The 24,481-nt window shown below is 43.5% G+C and overlaps 1 protein-coding gene across 1 annotated transcript in view; it reads right to left on the bottom strand.

Annotated features, from left to right (window-relative positions):
• The window catches only part of CLS (cardiolipin synthase), a 189,203-nt gene that overhangs the window by 65,782 nt on the left and 98,940 nt on the right, over positions 1–24,481 (bottom strand). The window contains exon 10 of the mRNA XM_068359291.1: positions 15,844–16,068. Coding sequence (XP_068215392.1) covers positions 15,844–16,068 — 225 coding nt within the window. The remainder of the gene's footprint in view (positions 1–15,843; positions 16,069–24,481) is intronic.

Raw genomic sequence — 24,481 nt, forward strand, 5'->3', positions numbered from 1 at the left:
CTTAGTACGAGCTAAGTAGAACTTAAGAGCTCTAACTGGACACAGCACTCTTTCAAGTTCGTTGCCTACGATCTCTGACAGGCAAGGTATATCAAAGGACTTAGGCCAAGGACGAGAAGGCAGTTCATTTTTGGCCAGGAAACCAAGTTGAAGTGAACATGTGGCTTTTTCTGTAGAAAAGCCGATGTTCTTACTGAAGGCATGAATTTCACTGACCCTTTTAGCCGAAGCCAAGCACACTAGGAAAAGCGTCTTGAGGGTGAGATCCTTCAGGGAGGCTGAATGTAATGGCTCAAACCTGTCTGACATGAGGAACCTTAGGACCACGTCTAAGTTCCATCCAGGAGTTGCCAAACGACGTTCCTTAGAGGTCTCGAAAGACTTAAGGAGATCTTGGAGATCTTTATTGTTGGAAAGATCTAAGCCTCTATGACGAAAGACCGAAGCCAACATGCTCCTGTAGCCCTTAATCGTGGGAGCTGATAGGGAGCGAACATTTCTCAGATGTAAAAGAAAATCTCCGATTTGGGCTACAGAGGTACTGGAAGAGGACACAGATGCTGACTTGCACCAGTCTCGAAAGACTTCCCACTTCGACTGGTATACTCTGATGGTAGAAGCTCTCCTAGCTCTCGCAATCGCACTGGCTGCCTCCTTCGAAAAGCCTCGAGCTCTTGAGAGTCTCTCGATAGTCTGAAGGCAGTCAGACATTCTTTACGTGGGGCTGACGTAAGAGATCTACCCTTAGAGGAAGACTTCTTGGAATGTCTACCAGCCATTGAAGTACCTCGGTGAACCACTCTCTCGCGGGCCAGAGGGGAGCAACCAAACTCAACCTTGTCCCTTCGTGAGAGGCGAACTTCTGCAGTACCTTGTTGACTATCTTGAATGGTGGGAATGCATATAAGTCCAGATGAGACCAATCCAGTAGAAATGCGTCTATGTGGATTGCTTCTGGATCAGGGACTGGTGAGCAATAGATTGGTAACCTTTTGGTCAACGAGGTGGCAAAGAGGTCTATGGTGGGTTGACCCCAAGTCGCCCAAAGACTCTTGCACACGTCCTTGTGGAGGGTCCATTCCGTGGGTATCACCTGACCCCTCCGACTGAGACAGTCTGCCAAGACGTTCAAGTCCCCCTGGATGAATCTCGTCAACAGGGAGATGCCTCGATTTCTTGACCATATGAGAAGGTCCCTTGCGATCTCGTACAGCGTGAGGGAGTGTGTGCCTCCTTGCTTGGAGATGTACGCCAAAGCTGTGGTGTTGTCTGAGTTGACCTCTACCACTTTGTTTCGAAGAAAGCTTTCGAATTTCATCAAGGCCAAGTGGACTGCTAATAGCTCCTTGCCGTTGATGTGCATGCTCTTCTGACTTGAGGTCCACAGACCCGAGCATTCCCGACCGTCCAGGGTCGCACCCCAACCCAAATCCGACGCGTCTGAGGACAACACGTGGTTTGGGTTCTTGACTGCTAGGGATAGTCCCTCTCTCAGACTGATATTGCTGTCCCACCATTTCAGGCATGCCTTTACTGGTTCGGAGACTGGGATTGATACCGTCTCTAACGTCTTGTCCTTGTTCCAGTGAGAGGCTAGATGGAACTGGAGAGGCCGAAGGTGTAGTCTCCCTAGTGAGACAAACTGCTCCAGGGATGAGAGAGTCCCTACGAGACTCTTCCAACTCCTGACTGAACAAACGTTCTCTTTTCAGCATTAGTTGGACTTTGAGCAGGGCTTGTTCTATTCGGGTGGCAGACGGAAAAGCCCGAAAAACTGGACTGCAAATCTCCATCCCCAAATATAGAATAGTCTGGGATGGGATCAGTTGGGACTTTTCTAGGTTAACCAAAAGTCCCAACTCCTTGGCCAGACCCAACGTCCAATGTAGATCCTGCAGACAGCGATGACTGGACGATGCTCTGAGAAGCCAGTCGTCCAAGTACAGGGAGGCTCGGATTCCCGATAGATGGAGGAATTTTGCCACATTCCTCATGAGCCTCGTAAACACGAGAGGAGCAGGACTGAGGCCAAAGCACAGGGCTCGAAACTGGTACCCCACATTCCTGTAAACAAACCTCAGAAACGGTTGGGAATCCGGGTGTATAGGAATGTGGAAGTATGCATCCTGAAGGTCGAGAGAGACCATCCAGTCGCCTTCCATTAATGCTGTCAAGACAGCTTGGTAGACTTCATCGTGAAGTTTGTCTTGACAATGAACACATTGAGCGCACTTGCCTCTTACGTACTCCTACAGTGAACGTGGCTGCCAGATCATTGGAGCCATCCCTGATAGTCTTGTTCCTGCAGAGAACGTGGCTGTCAGATTATTGGAGCCATCCCTGATAGCCTGTTTATGCATGACATAATTGTACAGCAAAACTTCAAACGCTCGAAAAAACTCCTAACAGGAGATGGTCTAGCTCTGAAGCCGACCATAAAATCTTGGAGCCTCTCATGGCCAGGCGCCAAGGAGAGTCTATGAGGTTTGAGAAGTCTATCTGGGCAGAGGCAGAAACTCCCAAGCCGAGAACTTCTCCCGTGTCATACCAGACTCTCGCTCTATAAGCCAGTTTAAAAGGAGGGAAAGCAAAGGCTGTCTCCCCCAAACTCCTCCTGGTGAAAAACCAGTCGCCTAGCAAACGTAAAGCTCTCTTAGAAGAGCGAGAGAGCACTAGCTTAGAAAACAACGGCTTCAAAGTAGCTAGGCCTAGTGTAAACTCTGACGTTTAGGCGAACGAGGAGCAGCAGTTACAAAAAGATCCGGACAAAGATCCTTAAAAATCAGCATGATTTATTTAAAGTCCATAGAGGGCTGAGCAGCTTTAGGCTCCTCTCCATCTGACAGAGTCCCCAAGGGAATATCAGTAGGAGGGGGATCAGCAACTTCCTCATCTGAAGGAACCTTGTCCGACAATTGCCGAGTCTCAAGCAAGGGAGAGACCTGCCGTGGCGGCAATGCTTGACAAGCAGAGTCCACACGCAAAGGAGCAACAGTAGCAGTCAAGGACGCTATGTCATGTATCTGCTTAAAGGACTGACCAGCAACAACAACAGGTGCGGGAGGACGCTCGACGTCAACTCGAGACTGCCTTGACTGCCTAGACTGAGCAGTCAAAACAACTCTTGACTGCGGTGCTTGACGCTCAACGTCAAAACAAGTCAACTTCGCTGGTTGGCGAACGTCCTGAACGTCAACAATAGCATGCGGCAGCGGCTGAACGTCCACAAGCGGCTGAAAGTCAACACTGGACTGCATCGAGTGAGGCTCTACAAAACGTGACTGACGTGACTTTGTAACGTCAACAGGACGAGCAAAGGTTCGTTTGGGCGGCTGACGGCCAGGATCTCGATCAGCTAAGCGGCGAGGATCATCGTGAACCTGCTCAGCAGAATAGTCCTCCATAAGAGAGGCAAGCTTATTCTGCATGTCTTGCAGTACAACCCATTTAGGATCAACGGGAATGGGTGCGGTAAGAGACGAGGGTAAGGTCTGTGACTGCAAAACCTTGCCTACACTAAGACTCTCGGAGCCTGTGTTACGCTTCTGTTTAGGCGTCGAGCAGTCTTCCGATGACTGCACAGGGTCAGAGCTGTCCCAATGGCTACAACCAGGACGCTGGACCTGTCCTGAAGGGACTGACTTTCGCTTTAAGGGTCTCGAAACCTTGCTCCACGGTTTCTTACGCGATAAGCCTTTGGATGACGAGGAGAAAACCGTCTCGCTCGTCTTATGGTAGGGGCGGTCTTGACGAGACACGCCTGAAACCATAGAGGGAACATCTGTTCGTTGGTTAAAGTCTCTCGAACCCATAAGTCCTACGACATTACTTCTCCCTGGGGCATGGGAGCTTGCAAGAGGTCTCGGACTAGGCGAACGACAGGCACGAACAGACGAACCCTCTGTCGCAACACTGATAACACTTTGCGCAATTATCACTTTATCACTACAATTTTCTGTTTTTGCACTTACTTCACTGAAATTGAATTTTTCAATAATTTCACATTAGGCATGAATAAAAAACTGATTTCTACCTGAAGCACGCAATTCTCCCCTACATCAAAAGGTTATAATTGCGAAATAAGTCGTATAATGTAAGCACATTAATACAAGCAAAAAAACAGTAAACATATATATCGAATAAAACGGAAATATATAAAGATAAAAGGATCAGTGACTGGGGAGGAGACTAAACACTAGTTCATTCAAAACTACGTTTTCAATCTCTCACCGTAAAGTGCCATGGGACGAGAATAAAAACTAAAAACATTTTATCCTTACTCCCCGTACAGAGACTTGGGACGAGAGTAAAAAACTGACTCGAGAACAACGTTACTCGCTTGGGACGAGAATAAAGATCGGAACGTTCTCTCTTCCTCTCTCTCTCTCTGTCTCTCTCTCTCTCCGTCTCTCTCTCTCTCCGTCTCTCTCTCTCTCTCTCTCTCTCTCTTGATTTCACACCGAAGAGAAAAGCCCACTCACCTTTCGTCAATAAACAGGTTATTTGACCAAAGAAAAAAAAACTGAAAGGACTAAGAAATTGAAAATTAACAAGTTCCTTTAAATTAGTATCAAAACATTTCAGTTTGAAAGAAGAATGAACAAAACGTCAAAATCGATTTACTCTTTCTGCAAAGTGAAACCGTGATTCTCTCTTTCTCTATCGTAACGATAGAACGCAAACTGCGTAGCATAAATAAACCAAATGTTAGTTCATCTTTGAAACAGCACGAAGACTATTCAAAGAAAATCTTTCATAAAATATCTAATAAAAAATATTCATTTAATAACTCTTACAGAGCAAATGATTTAAACTTAACGAAAATAAAAGTTGAATGGGCTCAACGTTGTTTAACTTCGGTTTCCAAGTTAGGACCGCCTACTCTCGGACTAGGGGAGGAATAGGTAAGGTCGCATATAAACAAAACATTAAAATGATATTTTAATTATAAAATAAATTTTTGAATATACTTACCCGGTGAATATATAATAGCTGCAACTCTGCGGCTCGACAGACAACATACTCAAAAAACTCGCGAGCGATCGCTATGTAGGTTGCGGGTGTGCCCACCAGCGCCAACTGTCGGCCAGATACCACTCTTGTATGTAAACAAAACCTTCAATTCTTCTCGTCCCGCTGCGTCTCTATTGGGGAGGAAGGGAGGGTCATTTAATTTATATATTCACTGGGTAAGCATATTCAAAAATTTATTTTATAATTAAAATATCATTTTTAAATATTTAACTTAGCCGGTGAATATATAATAGCTGATTCACACCCAAGGAGGTGGGTAGAGACCAGAGTTAATTATGTTTACAGCGTATAAGCTAAGAGTTTTTTCATTTTGACAGTTATCAATATAACAAAAACAAAATAAATAGGTACCTGGTAAGGAAGTTGACTTAGACGATTACTCTGCCTTGTAAGTCTGTCTTCCTCACGGAGCCCAGCGATCCTCTTAGGATGCTGACAGACTCCCAGGAGCTGAAGTATCAAGGGCTGCAACCCATACAACAGGACCTCATCAAACCCCTAATCTGGGCGCTCTCAAGAAATGACTTTGACCACCCGCCAAATCAACTAGGATGCGAAAGGCTTCTTAGCCTTCCGAACAACCCATAAAAACAATATTAAAAACATTTCAAGAGACAGATTAAAAGGATATGGAATTAGGGAAGTGTAGTGGTTGAGCCCTCACCCACTACTGCACTCGCTGCTACGAATGGACCCAGGGTGTAGCAGTCCTCGTAAAGAGTCTGGACATGTTTCAAGTAAAATGACGCGAACACTGACTTGCTTCTCCAAAAGGTCGCGTCCATGATACTTTGCAGAGATCTATTTTGCTTGAAGGCCACGGAAGTTGCTATAGCTCTAATCTCGTGCGTCTTAACCTTAAGCAAAGATCAGTCTTCCTCACTCAAGTGTGAATGAGCTTCTCGTATTAACAATCTGATAAAATATGACAAAGCATTCTTTGACATAGGTAAGGATGGTTTCTTAACCGAACACCATAACGCTTCAGATTTACCTCATAAAGGCTTAGTACGAGCTAAATAGAACTTAAGAGCTCTAACGGGGCATAATACTCTCTCTAATTCGTTGCCTACGATCTCTGATAAGCTAGGAATATCAAAAGATTTAGGCCAAGGACGAGAAGGCAGTTCATTTTTGGCTAGGAAACCAAGTTGAAGAGAACAAGTGGCTTTTTCTGTCGAAAAACCGATGTTCTTGCTGAAGGCATGAAGCTCACTGACTCTTTTAGCCGAGGCCAAGCACACCAGGAAAAGAGTCTTAAGAGTGAGATCCTTCAGGGAGGCTGAATGTAAAGGCTCAAACCTGTCTGACATGAGGAATCTTAGGACCTCGTCTAAATTCCATCCAGGTGTAGCCAAACGACGCTCCTTAGAGGTCTCAAAAGACTTAAGGAGATCTTGTAGATCTTTATTGTTGGAAAGATCTAAGCCTCTATGCCGGAAGACCGAAGCCAACATGCTCCTGTAGCCCTTGATCGTGGGAGCTGAAAGGGAGCGAACTCTTCTCAGGTATAAGAGAAAATCAGCGATTTGGGCTACAGAGGTACTGGACGAGGATACAGATACTGACTTGCACCAGTCTCGGAAGATTTCCCACTTCGATTGGTAAACTCTAATGGTAGAAGCTCTCCTCGCTCTTGCAATCGCACTGCCTGCCTCCTTCGAAAAGCCTCTAGCTCTCGAGAGTCTTTCGATAGTCTGAAGGCAGTCAGACAAAGAGCGTGGAGGCTTTGGTGTACCTTCTTTACGTGTGGCTGACGTAATAGGTCTACTCTTAGAGGAAGACTTCTTGGAAAGTCTACCAGCCATCGAAGTACCTCGGTGAACCATTCTCTCACGGGCCAGAGGGGAGCAACTAAAGTCAACCTTGTCCCTTCGTGAGAGGCGAATTTCTGCAGTACCTTGTTGACAATCTTGAATGGTGGGAATGCGTATAGGTCTAGGTGAGACCAGTCTAGGAGAAAGGCATCTATATGTATTGCTGCTGGGTCTGGGACTGGAGAGCAATAGATTGGAAGCCTCTTGGTCATCGAGGTTGCAAAGAGGTCTATGGTGGGTTGACCCCAAGTCGCCCAAAGCCTCTTGCACACATCCTTGTGGAGGGTCCATTCGGTTGGAATTACCTGACCTTTCCGACTGAGACAATCTGCTAGAACGTTCAAGTCGCCCTGGATAAACCTCGTTACCAGGGAGATGCCTCGATCTCTTGACCAGATGAGCAGGTCCCTTGCTATCTCGTACAGTGTCAGGGAGTGGGTACCTCCTTGTTTGGAAATGTACGCCAAGGCTGTGGTGTTGTCCGAGTTGACCTCCACCACTTTGTCTCGAAGGAGACTCTCGAAGCTCATCAAGGCCAGGTGAACTGCCAAAAGTTCCTTGCCATTGATATGCATGCTCCTCTGACTTGAGGTCCACAGACCTGAACATTCCCGACCGTCCAGTGTCGCACCCCAACCCAAATCCGATGCGTCTGAGAAGAGAACGTGGTTGGGTTTCTGAACTGCTAGGGGAAGTCCCTCTCGTAGACTGATATTGTCTTTCCACCAATTCAGGCAAGTCTTTACTGTTTCGGAAATCGGGATCGAGACCGCCTCTAGCGTCTTGTCCTTTTTCCAGTGAAAAGCTAGATGGAATTGTAGAGGTCGGAGGTGTAGCCTTCCTAGCGATACAAACTGCTCCAGGGATGATAGAGTTCCTACTAGACTCATCCAATTCCTGACTGAGCAACGTTCTCTCTTCAACATCCTTTGGATTACGAGCAGGGCTTGATCTATTCTGGGGGCCGACGGAAAAGCCCGAAAAACTGGACTGCGAATCTCCATCCCTAAATACAGAATAGTTTGGGATGGGATCAGCTGGGACTTTTCCAAGTTGACCAGAAGTCCCAATTCCTTGGTCAGATCTAAAGTCCAATTGAGATCCTTCAGACAGCGATGACTGGACGAGGCTCTGAGAAGCCAGTCGTCCAAATAAAGGGAGGCTCGGATACCTGATAAATGGAGGAATTTTGCCACATTCCTCATAAGCCTCGTAAACACGAGAGGAGCAGGACTTAGGCCAAAGCACAGGGCCCGAAACTGGTACACCACATTGTCGAACACAAATCTCAGAAAAGGTTGGGAATCTGACTGAATGGGGATGTGGAAGTAAGCGTCTCTTAGGTCTAGAGAGACCATCCAGTCTCCCTTTCTGACCGCTGCTAAGACTGACTTCGTGGTCTCCATGGTGAACTTTGTCTTTGTGACAAAGACATTCAGAGCACTGACGTCTAGCACCGGTCTCCAACCTCCTGTCTTCTTCGGTACTAGGAAGAGACGGTTGTAAAACCCCGGTGATTGAAGGTCCGAGACTTTGACCACCGCTCCCTTCTCTAGCAAAAGAGACACTTCTAGTTTCAGGGCTTGTCTCTTTGCTTCCTCTCGGTACCTGGGAGAGAGATCGATGGGGGACCTCTCTAGAGGAGGTTTGCGTACAAATGGGATTTTGTACCCCTCTCTGAGCAACCTCACAGACTGTTGATCTGCGCCTCTCTTCTCCCAGGCTTGCCAGAAGTTCTTGAGTCTGGCACCTACTGCTGTCTGAAGTTGCGGGCAGTCAGACTCTGCCACGCGAGGACTTGGCTCCTTTCCTCTTTCCTCTCTTCCCTTCGGCACGAGTACTTCCCCAGCTGGGGGCTCTGCCACGAAAGGGCGGAATAAACCTGGACGCTGGAGTGTCTATCCTAGGTCTAGCAGACAAGGCAGACGAAGGTGTCCCTTTGCGAGCCGAGGACGCAACCAAGTCATGGGTGTCCTTCTGCACTAGAGACAACGCTATTTCCTTAACTAAAAGTTCAGGAAACAAGAACTTAGACAAAGGGGCAAAGAGTAGCTCAGATCGTTGACAGGGCGTCACTCCTGCTGACAGAAAAGAGCATAGAGACTCTCGTTTCTTTAGGACTCCTGACGTAAACGAGGCGGAGAGCTCATTGGATCCATCGCGGATGGCCTTATCCATGCAGGACATAATGAGTAAGGAGACATCTCTATCGGCTGATGAGATTTTCCTACTCAAGGCTCCCAAACACCAGTCAAGGAAATTGAAAACTTCAAAAGCCCTAAAGATGCCTTTAAGTAGATGGTCCAGGTCTGAGGATGACCAACTAATCTTCGAGCGTCTCATGGCTAGGCGGCGGGGAGAGTCTACAAGACTTGAGAAGTCGCCCTGGGCAGAGGCAGGAACTCCCAAGCCGAGAACTTCTCCCGTGGCATACCAGACGCTCGATCTAGACGAGAGTTTAGATGGGGGGAAGGCAAAGGCCGTCTTCCCTAAACTCCTCTTGGTTTCCAACCAATCGCCTAACAGCCGTAAAGCTCTCTTGGATGAGAGAGAGAGAACGAGTTTTGTAAAGGCTGGCATGGCAGCAGGTACGCCTAAAAAAAACTCAGACGGCGGCGAACGAGGAGCCACAGAGACAAAGTGTTCAGGAAACAACTCTTTAAAAATGAGCATGACTTTTTTAAAGTCCATAGATGGCGGAACTGCTCTAGGCTCATCAATATCTGAAGGATGATCCTCAGGCTGAGGGTCAGCAACGTCCTCATCCGAAAGTTCCTCATCTGACAACTGATGAGAAACAAGCAAAGGGGGTGGCAATGCTTGGCACGCAGCGTCCGCCCGCACTGGTGCATAAGTGGCGGAGCAGGACGCAGCGTCCTGAAACTGCTGAACAGTCTGGGAACTGTCAACAGCAACAGGTGCGTGAGGACGCACAGCGTCCACCCGAGACTGCTTAGACCGCCTGGGTTGTGCAGTCAAAACAACTCTAGGTTGCGGAGGTTGACGCACCGCGTCAAAACAAGTCAACTCTGATGGTTGGCGTACGTCCTGAACGTCACCAGGCGCATCGGCGAGTTGCCTAACGTCCACATGCGGCTGAAAATCCACACGAGACCGCATCGGGTGTGGTACAACCCCAACTGGTTGACATGAGATGGCTACACCAACGTCAACAGGACGCACAACAGAACGCTTGGGTGGCTGACGGCCAGGATCTCCATGAGATAAACGGCTAGGTTCAACGGAAACCTTCTCTGCGTTGTAGTCTTCCATAAGGGACGCAAGCTTAGACTGCATGTCCGGCAGTATAACCCATTTAGGGTCTACGGTAACGGGTGCGGTAACAGACGGGGTTAGCGTCTGAGACGGCACAACTTTGCCTTGCTTAGGCGGCGAGCAGTCATCCGATGACAGCAACGGGTCCGAACTGTCCCAATGACTACATCCAGGACGTTGGACCTGTCCTGAAGGGACCGACTTGTGTTTCAGAGGCCTAGAAACCTTGCTCCATGGTTTCTTGCGTGAAACGCCTTCGGAAGACGAGGTAAAAATGGGCTCTCTCGTCTTATGGTAGGGGCGATCTTGACGAGATACGCCTGATACCATAGAGGGAACGTCTGTTCGCTGATCAAGGCCTCTCGAACCCATAAGTCGTACGACATTGCTTCTCCCCTGGGCTTGGGAGCTTGCAAGAGGTCCCGGACTAGGTGAACGACAGGCACGAACAGACGAACCCTCGGTCGCAACACTGTTAACAACACTTTGCGCACTAATCACTTTCCCACTTTCCGCCGTGGCACTATGGCACTTAAGTTCCTTCACGTCAGCCATGAGTTGATTACGGTCACTTGCTAACGCTTCAGCTCTCTCCCCCAAGGCATGAATAGCACGTAACATGTCTTGCATAGACGGTTCCTGAGTGCTAGAAGGGGGGTTAGGAACAACCACTACAGGGGAAGGATTAGGTTCAGGGGCATGTGGAGAGGAAAAATCTACGGACCTAGATGAACTTCTCCTTACCCTATCTCTCTCTAGTCTGCGTGCATACTTATCATATTCGATCCAATCGAATTCCGAAAGGCCCACGCATTCCTCACACCGATCTCCCAATTGACAGGTTTTACCCCGACAATTGGAACAAACAGTATGAGGGTCGAGAGAAGCCTTTGGAAGACGCCTATTACAGTCCCTAGCATTACACTTTCAAAATCTAGGTACTTGAGAAGGGTCAGCCATTTTGAATTAGTCAAAGAAAATTCCAAAAACAATCCAAGTCATCAACAAATAATCCGATTCAATAAAGAGTTCAAGAGTTTATGTTGAGGAAAAACACCTGTACTGCGAAAGCTCAAACCAAAATAAAGTACTTCACCAAATATGATGGGAAAACTCCAGGTTCTACAGCAAGTATAAGTATGTCTTGTCGTCAACGTCGACAGAGAAGAATTGAAGGTTTTGTTTACATACAAGAGTGGTATCTGGCCAACAGTTGGCGCTGGTGGGCACACCCGCAACCTACATAGCGATCGCTCGCGAGTTTTTTGAGTATGTTGTCTGTCGAGCCGCAGAGTTGCAGCTATTATATATTCACCGGCTAAGTTAAATATTTAAAAATTTATATTGATGTTTAGTATAAATGGAAAGCTAATCGAAGAGGCCTAATAACGGCGGGTGAGATATAAAATATATAGAGGAAAATCTATAATTAACAACAACAATTTCTGGGGCGGCCTGTGACGTCCGGTGAGAAAGGTCCTTCCTTATACCTTTCCTAATATAAATCTTCCAAATATACTAGAGAAAGATAAAAGCATGGAATGCAGAGGTTACAACCCTCGCGCGAACACCTTGTAGGTGTCGTGTATTAAACAAAGGCGTGTGTAAACCACTATTCACAGGTTGTCTTCCATTTAGATAATCCCTTCATCAATGGGGAGGGCCGTGACAGGCCCTAGATAACATGGTTGAACTCCCCAACGACACCTACCACGCGCGCCCTCTAGGACATCCTTCTTTAATTGGACTTGAAGCAAGCATAGTTTTTTTGGGCACAGTGTTTTTTTCGAAGAATTTCTCGTTATTTCAACATGACTGACGTTGTTACTTCACCCTTACCAATGTTAAGTACCATAGTTTGTTTTGGCAGCTTTTGGCAGTACCGGGCATTTGTTCTATTTCCATTATGGTGGTTTTTAGTTTTGGAAGCGATTTTCCTGCCGAGGTATCGGCAGCCATTTTGGGTATGTTCGCTTCGGTAAATTTTCTAGTTAATTTTGCCCATCTGGTACTCTGTCAGATAGGTTATATCACTTACGTTTTATGGCCTTTTATGTTATCATTAATTATTATTAATTTTTACTATGGTATTTATTTGCTTGCAAGTCCAATTTGGACCTACGAAGAATAGCGATTTAAGATAGCGTTTTAAAGCATAGTAACGATTTAAAGCTTAGCAATTTAGTCTGTTAATTTGTACCCTCCTGGAGGGTTCGTTTAGACTATATCCTTGTTTTTTTGTTACGTTGTCGTTATTCTTCGTTATTACTATTACTAAGAAAAGCAATCAACAATTTATAACGTGATAAGATAATTGCTAAAAGCCTAAAACACACTTCCGTATCAAGGGAAGGGTCGGACATTTTGAAAAGTCAAAGAAAGTCCAAAAAAAAAAAATCCAAAGTAATCAACAATTAAATCTATCCAAAAAAGAGTTCAATAGTTTAAGTTGAAGATAAAACACCTGCACTGCGAAAGCTCAAACCAAAAGGAAGTACTTCACCAAGACTGTTGACAGCGAGTAATGGTACGTCTTGTCGATCAGACCGACAGAGAAGAATTGGAGCTGTTTACATGTATATGCGGTATCTGGCCGATAGTTGGCGCTGGTGGGCACACCCGCAACCTTCATAGCGATCGCTCGCGAGTTTTTGTGTTTTTCTGTCGAGCCGCCGGAGGCATCAGCTATTATATATTCACCGGCTAAGTTAAATATTTAAAAAGTTATGTATCAAAGAGAATACAACACTGCAAACTAATGTACAGCTAATAATGATTGAAGGTTTTGAAATGAAACATTACATTACCACTTACAGAATAAATATTGAAGAGCTAATAGTTAATGATTATGAAAACTAAGAAAAAAATTCTCTAAAAGAAAAAGCTAAAGAATATGGATAAGAACCTTAAGGACTGCCTACAGTGTGCTGCACAATGTCTCCTGTACGCATGATTTCCAAAAGGAAAAGCTTCTGTTGCATAATAATTAGGAGTAAAACATACATCTAAAGTAAGTGGTTAGTAATAATTCTCAAATACTATTGTTAAGACTGGCTGGCAAACTACTTCCCTACTACAGGTATTCAAATAAACACATCAATTATGGAATAGTTATGACTTACTTGGGTAAACGTATGAACTGTTTTATAGCTACTGTTTACTTTAATATAATCTAGAATTCTTAACAGGAATTACTTCAATGAGACTAAAATTGTTGTAATAAATATATTAAAATAGATTTACAGGAATATTAACAATTCCTTTATGGATAGAAAATCTGGTAAAAAGAATAAAAAACGTTAGGTTGCATAAATGAAGTAAATCTTTTTATCATAAGGACTCCATTTCTGACAAGCAGTGCAACTGGTCCTCTTCAAGTTCTGTTATTTTCTGGTCTACAGCTCCCAGTCGATTTGTTAGTTCTGAAATCTACAAGGAGAGTATTTCAATCAAGAGTTAGTTCATTCTTATACAGTATGTACAGTGCATTCACATTTCTACAACTAATTTTCTAGATACTATAAATATAATAAGTTTGGTTGAATATCACAGAATGACTGGAGATAAGTATCTCACTTGAAAATGTACAGTACTTTTTCAAACTGTTTACAAAATGTTGTTCAGTATTACACTACAAAACAGCTTTCCATTTAGTCGGCTTATAGAGTTGAGGAAAAATTATTTCCTTTAATCACTGTATAGGATTACTAATTATTGGATGACTGTCAGGTAATAAATGGCTTGAAATAATATTTCCCCACACACTCGGTGCTTAAAACAACACATTATTGGTGTAAACTGTCCCCCACACACTGGTTGCTTAAAACCACACATTATTGGTGTAAACTGATGGCATATAATAAGAGGGTATGTATAAAGAATAAACTAATATAATGAAAATTCATTATAAAAGTATACTAGGCAACATGTTGTACCACAATTACTAGTCATCCTAAAGAAAAACAGAATTCTGATAATAAAATTTCTTATTTCTATGAACCTCCCCTAATGTTCATACTGTTTCTTCTCCAGAAGCTCGATTCAATTGACCTTCACCCATAATTTTCTTTTAGTTTTCCCATTTCCTTCCCTTCATTAAAAATATACACTGAGCATTCTAGCTGTGAAATGGTAACTGACATGCCATTCTTTTTGTCTCATCAGTTTCTTCAGTTGTTGGCTAGTGACAAGGCATACACCCGATTGTTTGGTTTTTACTGCGAATTAAGCTGTCCTCCCTAGATTTTCCAAGTAATTACTGTCCGCAGAAATTGTTTCAGGACATTCATTACCTACATTCCCATGGTGTATCGTGGCAGGAGCAATATTGTGACTTACGTTACATTGTGAAAAGGCGTTTTCCTCATGGTATATCTCATATAATAGTACGTTGGAATGGCTTCCAACCAAGTTAAAAGTACAAAATGCTAAAGGGAACTTGCTGTTACTTTAGAGAAGCCAGAGAAGAAAAGGCTTGTTGATTGTAGTGGGATGACGACAATAATGATATGCTTCCACCTTTAGACGATTCATATAATTAGCCAACTTTCAATAATTGAGCTTTATAAGATCTTTGCATTGCTAGCTTTCTTTGTCAAATGATCAGAGTCCAGTGAACTTTATCTTATAACGGCACTCTGATCCTCCCCGTCTAGTTGCTAACTTAACCTAACTCCCACAGTTACAATTACAGTATTGATCAATTTGGAGGCAATCCATGAGACAAAAAATATTGCAAATCTTAACTGATACCTTGCAAGGTAATCAACAAGTCTCATTGATACTAATTAGAAATTTCAGTTGTACAAAGGCAAAATAGAGTATCGCTTGTGGAAGCAGTAACATTGTTACCAATAATAAGTGCAGCTATCAGATTCCTTCGAAGCAAAGTAAAACAATTATGAAAAATTTTAAGTCCTGCTCAATTAACCTGTATCGTGCTATAACATTCTCTCATTAGTTAACAGACCAATGAGATACCTCATGGAAAGCTAGCAATATGCACCGTGTAATATACAGTATAGTCCTGTATATTCATCTCTGAAATATCGTATCCTTCTTTTGAACAAAATCACTTTGAAATTCTTCTGCACACTTACAGCACAGAAGTAATTACAAAAAAATTAGAAAAAAGAAATTGGCTGATGTCCTGAATACAACTGACTCCAGTTAAAATTACTTGATATAATTAGTTACCTTAAAAACTAGATAAACAACAAAATGTGATTGCACTGTATTCCATTACTAATGAACATGCACAAATAATCTATTGAAAACTTCTACTATCACATCACTTACAACTAAATTCAATAATTTGATTAAAGATTCTTACAATGTAAATCATCTACTACAGTTGCAAACAAGGACTAAGCAAGATTTGTTAGTCATAAACAGAGCAAAATAGAAAACACAACAAATCAATTAATAAAAACTACATGAAAATTACTTTACTACGCTATACCTGATCTGCAGATTAGTATCTGAAAATCCAATTAATTAATCATTCAAAGTTCTAACTTCTGCTTACCTATGCTTGCAACTCATTACCTGGTTTTACTACAATGTTATGTAGGAATACATTACTGTATACATAAGAGGATAAATTCCTATGCAATAAGAATTCATATTTCTCTGGTTAGAGCCTTAGAAATCAATATCACTGATATACTATGCGATTGAAAAAATACTAAACTCTACAAAAAAATTTAAACCTTACTTCCGGCAATGCAGATTGAAATTCACTTAGCCCTCGTATGAATGCAGCAAATTCGTTATGCTTTCTTACAATATCCTGGAGCTGAGAATAAAGGCGTCTGTAGACATGGGACGGAACGTTATCTTTTAACACGGACTGCTGCGCCTCCAACTGTTCTAACTGCACTTCACCTATTTCTAGTTTATAACGCAGCTTTTTAATCAACTTGGCATAAGTGCGAACTTTCTGAAAATGGTAAAGATAGTCTTTAGTGCTTTGAAAAACATTGAAATACATATACTGAGGCTTAAATTTAAACTTCATCAATTATCAAGGGGGAAATACATTTCTTAATATCTACCTAACACTGAAACTTTCCATAAAAATGCTTAAGAAGAGGTACAAAACGATGAAACCAATTATACGATAATACTTGACAATTTATAACTGGACATCAAAAGTTTATTTGCTATTTCCAAAATTTCTCTCCTCACTTGGCTGCTTTCCATGTTGGACCCCTTAGTTATAAGCATTTTATAGTTTATTTGCTATTTCCTTAATTTCTTTCCTCACTTGGCTGCTTATTATTTTTTATTTCCTTAATTTCTTTCCTCCCTTGGCTGCTTTCCATGTTGGACCCCTTGGTTATAAGCTTTTTATAGTTTATTTGCTATTTCCTTAATTTCTCTCCTCCCTTGGCTGCTTTCCGTGTTGGACCCCTTGGTTATAAGCTTTTTATAGTTTATTTGCTATTTCCTTAATTTCTCTCCTCCCTTGGCTGCTTTCCGTGTTGGACCCCTTGGTTATAAGCTTTTTATAGTTTATTTGCTATTTCCTTAATTTCTCTCCTCCCTTGGCTGCTTTCCGTGTTGGACCCCTTGGTTATAAGCTTTTTATAGTTTATTTGCTATTTCCTTAATTTCTCTCCTCCCTTGGCTGCTTTCCGTGTTGGACCCCTTGGTTATAAGCTTTTTATAGTTTATTTGCTATTTCCTTAATTTCTCTCCTCCCTTGGCTGCTTTCCATGTTGGGCCCCTTGGTTATAAGCTTTTTATAGTTTATTTGCTATTTCCTGAATTTCTCTCCTCCCTTGGCTGCTTTCCGTGTTGGACCCCTTGGTTATAAGCTTTTTATAGTTTATTTGCTATTTCCTTAATTTCTCTCCTCCCTTGGCTGCTTTCCATGTTGGACCCCTTGGTTATAAGCTTTTTATAGTTTATTTGCTATTTCCTTAATTTCTCTCCTCCCTTGGCTGCTTTCCATGTTGGACCCCTTGGTTATAAGCTTTTTATAGTTTATTTGCTATTTCCTTAATTTCTCTCCTCCCTTGGCTGCTTTCCATGTTGGACCCCTTGGTTATAAGCTTTTTATAGTTTATTTGCTATTTCCTCAAATTCTTTCCTCACTTGGCTGCTTTCCATGTTGGACCCCCTTAGGCTTGTAGCATAATGCTTTCCCAACCAGGGCTGTACCTTAACGAGCGACAACAACAGCAATAATATAATAATTTTGATAAATGTATAGTATTGACCTTAACCAAACGACAGGGTCATACAGTATTGTGCTCATAAACTCTCATTAGGTTGGCATGATGGATATATTCATAAACAAGAGCAAGATCAAGCAATAGGAAGTTAGATGTCTCAGTGGGAAGGGAGCAAGAGAAGGGGATTCGAAAAAAAAAAAAAAAAGCAATTCTACCATTATAATAATAAGGATTCATATCACGTACAGTAGTTTATCAAAACCACTAAATCTCACTTCACATCCCCTACAGAGCTTTCCGGAGGATTTCATGAGTGAATTGAGAAAAATGATATTTTAATTATAAAATAAATTTTTGAATATACTTACCCGGTGAATATATGATAGCTACAACTCTGCGGCTCGACAGAAAACACACTCAAAAAACTCGAGAGCGATCGCTATGAAGGTTGCGGGTGTGCCCACCAGCGCCAACTGTCGGCCAGATACCACTCTTGCATGTAAACAAAACCTTCAATTCTTCTCGTCCCGCTGTGTCTCTATTGGGGAGGAAGGGAGGGTCATTTAATTTATATATTCACCGGGTAAGTATATTCAAAAATTTATTTTATAATTAAAATATCATTTTTAAATATTCAACTTAACCGGTGAATATATAATAGCTGATTCACACCCAAGGCGGTGGGTAGAGACCAGAGTTAATTAAGTTTACAGCGTATAAGCTAAGAGTTTTTTCATTTTGACAGTTATCAATATAACAAAACCAAAATATATAGGTACCTGGTAAGGAAGTTGACTTGGACGATTACTCTGCCTTGTAAGTCTGTCTTCCTCATGGAGCCCAGCGATCCTCTTAGGATGCTGAAAGACTCCCAGGAGCTGAAGTATCAAGGGCTGCAACCCATACAACAGGACCTCATCAAACCCCTAATCTGGGCGCTCTCAAGAAATGACTTTGACCACCCGCCAAATCAACCAGGATGCGAAAGGCTTCTTAGCCTTCCGAACAACCCATAAAACAATATTAAAAACATTTCAAGAGACAGATTAAAAGGATATTGGAATTAGGGAAGTGTAGTGGTAGAACCCTCACCCACTACTGCACTCGCTGCAACGAATGGACCCAGTGTGTAGCAGTACTCGTAAAGAGTCTGGACATCTTTTAAGTAAAATGACGCGAACACTGACTTGCTTCTCCAAAAAGTCGCGTCCATAATACTTTGCAGATTTATTTTGCTTGAAGGCCACGGAGGTTGCTATATCTCTAACTTCGTGCGTCTTAACCTTAAGCAAACATCGGTCTTTCTCATTCAAGTGAGAATGAGCTTCTCGTATTAAAAAAAAAAAATCTGATAAAATATGACAAAGCATTCTTTGACAGAGGCAATGAAGGTTTCTTAACTGAGCACCATAATGCCTCAGATTTACCTCGTAATGACTTAGTACGAGCTAAATAAAACTTAAGAGCTCTAACAGGACATAATACTCTTTCCAGTTCGTTGCCTACGATCTCTGATAAGCAAGGAATATCAAAAGATTTAGGCCAAGGACGAGAAGGCGGTTCATTTTTGGCCAGGAAACCAAGTTGAAGTGAACAAGTGGCTTTTTTCTGTAGAAAAGCCGATGTTCTTACTGAAGGCATGAAGTTCACTGACCCTTTTAGCCGAAGCCAAGCACACTAGGAAAAGTGTCTTGAGGGTGAGATCCTTCAGGGAGGCTGAATGTAATGGCTCAAACCTGTCTGACATGAGGAACCTTAGGACCACGTCTAAGTTCCATCCAGGAGTTGCCAAACGACGTTCCTTAGAGGTCTCGAAAGACTTAAGGAGATCTTGGAGATCTTTATTGTTGGAAAGATCTAAGCCTCTAAGTCGAAAGACCGAAGCCAACATGCTCCTGTAGCCCTTAATCGTGGGAGCTGAAAGGGAGTGAACCTTTCTCAGATGTAAAAGAAAATCTGCGATTTGGGCTACAGAGGTACTGGACGAGGACACAGATGCTGACTTGCACCAGTCTCGAAAGACTTCCCACTTCGACTGGTATACTCTAATGGTAGAAGCTCTCCTAGCTCTTGCAATCGCACTGGCTGCCTCCTTCGAAAAGCCTCTAGCTCTTGAGAGTCTTTCGATAGTCTGAAGGAAGTCGGACGAAGAGCGGGGAGGCTTTGATGGAAATTCTTTACGTGGGGCTGACGTAACAGATCTACCGTTAGAGGAAGACTTCTTGGAAAGTCTACCAGCCATTGAAGTACCTCGGTGAACCACTCTCTCGCGGGCCAGAGGGTAGCAACCAACGTCAACCTTGTCCCTTCGTGAGAGGCGAACTTCTGCAGTACCTTGTTGACTATCTTGAATGGTGGGAATGCATATAAGTCCAGAAAAGACCAATCCAGTAGAAACGCGTCTATGTAGATTGCTTCTGTATCTACGACTGGAGAGCAATAGATTGGTAACCTTTTGGTCAACGAGGAGGCAAAGAGGTCTATGGTGGGTTGACCCCAAGTAGCCCAAAGACTCTTGCCCACGTCCTTGTGGAGGGTCCATTCCGTGGGTATCACCTGACCCCTCCGACTGAGACAGTCTGCCAAGACGTTCAAGTCCCCCTAGACGAATCTCGTCAACAGGGAGATGCCTCGAATTCTTGACCATAAGAGAAAGTCCTTTGCGATCTCGAGCAGCGTGAAGGAGTGTGTGCCTCCTTGCTTGGAGATGTACGCCAAAGTTGTGGTGTTGTCTGAGTTGCCTCTACCACTAAGTTTCGAAGAAGCTTTCTAATATCATCAAGGCCAAGTGGACTGCTAATAGCTCCTTGCCGTTGATGTGCAAGCTCTTCTGACTTGAGGTCCACAGACCCGAGCATTCCCGACCGTCCAGGGTCGCCCCCCAACCCAAATCCGACGCGTCTGAGGACAACACGTGGTTTGGGTTCTTGACTGCTAGGGATAGTCCCTCTCTCAGACTGATATAGCTGTCCCACCATTTCAGGCATGCCTTTACTGGTTCGGAGACTGGGAATGATACCGTCTCTAATGTCTTGTCCTAGTTCCAGTAAGAGGCTAGATGGAACCGGAGAGGCAGAAGGGGTAGTCTCCCTAGTGAGACAAACTGCTCCAGGGATGAGAGAGTCCCTACGAGACTGTTCCAACTCCTGACTGAATAAACGTTTTCTTTTCAGCATTAGTTGGACTTCGAGCAGGGCTTGACTGCGAATCTCCATCCCCAAATATAGAATAATCTGGGATGGGATCAGTTGGGACTTTTAGGTTGACCAAAAGTCCCAACTCCCTGGCCAGACTCAGCGTCCAATGTAGATCCTGCAGACAGCGAAGACTGGACGATGCTCTGAGAAGCCAGTCGTCCAAGTACAGGGAGGCTCGGATCCCCGATAGATGGAGGGATTTTGCCACATTCCTCATGAGCCTCGTAAACACGAGAGGCGCAGGACTAAGGCCAAAGCACAGGGCTCGAAACTGGTACCCCACATTCCTGTAAACAAACCTCAGAAACGGTTGGGAATCCGGGTGTATAGGAATGTGGAAGTATGCCTCCTGAAGGTCGAGAGAGACCATCCAGTCGCCTTCCATAAATGCTGTCAAGACAGCCTGTTAGACTTCATCGTGAAGTTTGTGTTGACAATGAACACATTGAGCGCTGGGGAGAGCCTATGAGGTTTGAGAAGTCTATCTGGGCAGAGGCAGGAACTCCCAAGCCGAGAACTTCTCTCGTGTCATATCAGACTCTCGCTCTATAAGCCAGCTTAAAAGTAGGGAAAGCAAAGGCTGTCTCCCCCAAACTCCTCCTGGTGATAAACCAGTCGCCTAGCAAACGTAAAGCTCTCTTAGAAGAGCGAGAGAGCGCTAGCTTATAAAACAACGGCTTTGAAGTAGCTAAGCCTAGTGTAAGCTCTGACTTTAGGCGAACGAGGAGCAGCAGTTACAAAAAGATCCGGACAAAGATCCTTAAAAATCAGCATGATTTATTTAAAGTCCATAGGGGGCTAAGCAGCTTTAGCCTCCTCTCCGTCTGACAGAGTCCTCAAGGGAATATCAGTAGGAGGGGGAACAGCAACTTCCTCATCTGAAGGAACCTTGTCCGACAATAGCCGAGTCTCAAGCAAGGGAGAGACCTACCGTGGTGGCAATGCTTAACAAGCAGAGTCCGCACACACTGGTGCATTAGTAGCGGACCAGGACGCAACGTCATGTAACTGCTTGACAGTCTGTGAACTGTCAACAACAACAGGTGCGTGAGGACGCACAGCGTCCACTCGAGACTGCTTTGACCGCCTAGTCTGAGCACACACACTGGTGCATTAGTAGCGGACCAGGACGCAACGTCATGTAACTGCTTGACAGTCTGTGAACTGTCAACAACAACAGGTGCGTGAGGACGCACAGCGTCCACTCGAGACTGCTTTGACCGCCTAGTCTGAGCAGTCAAAACAACTCTAGAATGCGGAGGTTGACGCTCAGCGTCAAAACAAGTCAACTCCGACTGTTGGCGAACGTCCTGAACGTCAACAGGAGCATCAGCAAGTGGCCTAACGTCCAAATGTGGCTGAAAATCCACACGAGACCGCATCGAGTGTGGTTCTAAACAACCTGACTGACGTGACTTGGCTACGCCAACGTCAACAGGACGCACAAAGGAACGTTAGGGTGGCTGAAGGCCCGGATCTCGATGAGATAAACGGCTAGGCTCAACGGACTTATCGGCAGAATAGTCTTCCATAAGGGAGGCAAGCTTATTCTGCATGTCTTGCCGTACAACCCATTCAGGATCAACGGGAATGGTTGCGGTAAGAGACGAGGGTAACGTCTGTGACTGCAAAACCTTGCCTACAAAAAGACTCTCGGAGTCTGTGTTACGCTTTTGTTTAGGCGGCGAGCAGTCTTCCGATGACTGCATAGGGTCAGAGCTGTCCTAATGGTTAAAACCAGGACGCTGGACCTGTCCTGAAAGGACTGACTTTCGCTTAAAGGGCCTCGAAACCTTGTTCCACGGTTTCTTATGCGAAAAGCCTTCGGATGACGAGGAGAAAATCGTCTCTCTCGCCTTATGGTAGGGGTGATCTTGGTAAGATACACCTGATACCATAGAGGGAACGTCTGTTCGCTGATCAAGGCCTCTCGAACCCATAAGTCGTACCACATTACTTCTCCCCTGGGCTTGGGAGCTTGCAAGAGGTCCCGTACTAGGCGAACGACAGGCACGAACAGACGAACCCTCGGTCGCAACACTGATAACACTTTGCGCAATATCACTTTATCACTACGATTTTCTGTTTTGCACTTAATTCACTGAAATCGAATTTTTTAACAATTCACATTAGGTATGAATAAAACTGATTTCTACCTGAAGCACGCAATTCTACCCTCTATCAAAAGGTTATAATTGCGAAATCAGTCGTATAATGTAAGAACACTAATACCAGCAAAAAACAGTAAACATATTTTAAGATAAAAAAAAAAAATCAGTGGCTGGGGAAGAGACTAAACACTAGTTCATTCAAAACTACGTTTTCAATCTCTCACCGTAAGTGCCTTGGGACGAGAATAAAAACTAAAAACGTTTTATCCTTTCTCCCCGTACAGAGAATAGGGACGAGAGTAACTCGAGAACAACGTTACTCGCTTGGGACGAGATAAAGATCGGAACGTTCTCTCTCCGTCTCTATCTCTCACTCTCTCTCTCTCTTGATTTCGCACCGAAGAGAAGAGCCCACTTACCTTTCGTCAATAAACAGGTTATTTGACCAAAGGAAAAAACTGTAAGGTTTTTCAATTAAAAGTTCCTTTAAAATAGTCTTTAAAACATTTAAGCTTTGAAAGAAAAAAGAACAAAACGTCAGAATCGATTTACTCTTTCTGCAAAGTGAAACCGTGATACTCTCTCTCTCTATCGTAACGATAGAGCGCAAACTGCGTAGCATAAATAAACTAAACGTTAGTTCATCTTTGAAACAGTACGAAGACTATTCAAAGAAAAAACTATCATAAAATATTTACTAAAAATATTTCATTTAATAAGTTTTAAATCATTAGCTCTGTAAAAATTATTTACGATTGCAAAGGGCTCAACGTTGTTTAACTTCGGTTTCCAAGTTAGGACCGCCTACTCTCAGGAAAGGTCGCATATAAACAAATCATTAAAATTTATTTTGATGTTTATTATAAATGGAAAGCTAATCGAAGAGGCCTAATAAAGGCGGTTGAGATACAGTATAAAATATATAGAGGAAAATCTATAATTAATTTATAACGTGATAAGATAATTGCTAAAAGCCTAAAACACACTTCCGTCTAAGGGAAGGGTCGGCCATTTAAAAGTCAAAGAAAGTCCATACTCTCTTTGTCATCAAAAATTAAATCTATCCAAAAACGAGTTCAAGATTTAAGATGAAGATAAAACACCTGCACAGCGAAAGCTCAAACCAAAATGAAGTACTTCACCAAATATGTTGAGAAAACTCCAGGTTCTACAGCGAGTATTGATACGTCTTGTCGTCAACGTCGACAGAGAAGAATTGAAGGTTTTGTTTACATGCAAGAGTGGTATCTGGCCGACAGTTGGCGCTGGTGGGCACACCCGCAACCTTCATAGCGATCGCTCTCGAGTTTTTTTAGTGTGTTTTCTGTCGAGCCGCAGAGTTGCAGCTATTATATATTCACCGGCTAAGTTAAATATTTAAAACTGGAGCATGGTCAACTTAAAAAAAGTTGGATATCTTGGTAAAAAGAGAACAAAATGGATGAATGAAAAACATAGGAAAAAAAGGAAAGCTGCTGAGGACGGGAGGGTTACTGCATATAATCTTCACAAGATGACCCCATAGGAAAAACTTTTAGGAAGTATCTCCTTCAATGAAATAACCTTTAGGTGGTAATCCCATCTGAAAAACTTTGAGGCTGTAGTCCCCTTTCAAAAACCTTTAGGTAGTAGCCCTCTATGAAATAACCTTTAGGCTTTAGTCCCATCTATAAAAGTCTTTAGGTAGTAGCCCCTTATGCTATAACCTTCAAGGCAGTAGTCCCATCTGAAAACCTTCAGGTAGTAGACCTTATGATAAAACCTTTAGGAATGGCCACATATGAAATAACCTATAGGTAATAGTCCGCTATAAAAAACTTTAGGCAATAGCCCCTATGAAAAACCTTTGGGTGGTAGCCACTCCA

Source organism: Palaemon carinicauda, chromosome 35 (genome assembly GCF_036898095.1).
Source record: "Palaemon carinicauda isolate YSFRI2023 chromosome 35, ASM3689809v2, whole genome shotgun sequence".
Classification (NCBI taxonomy): Eukaryota; Metazoa; Arthropoda; class Malacostraca; order Decapoda; family Palaemonidae; genus Palaemon; species Palaemon carinicauda.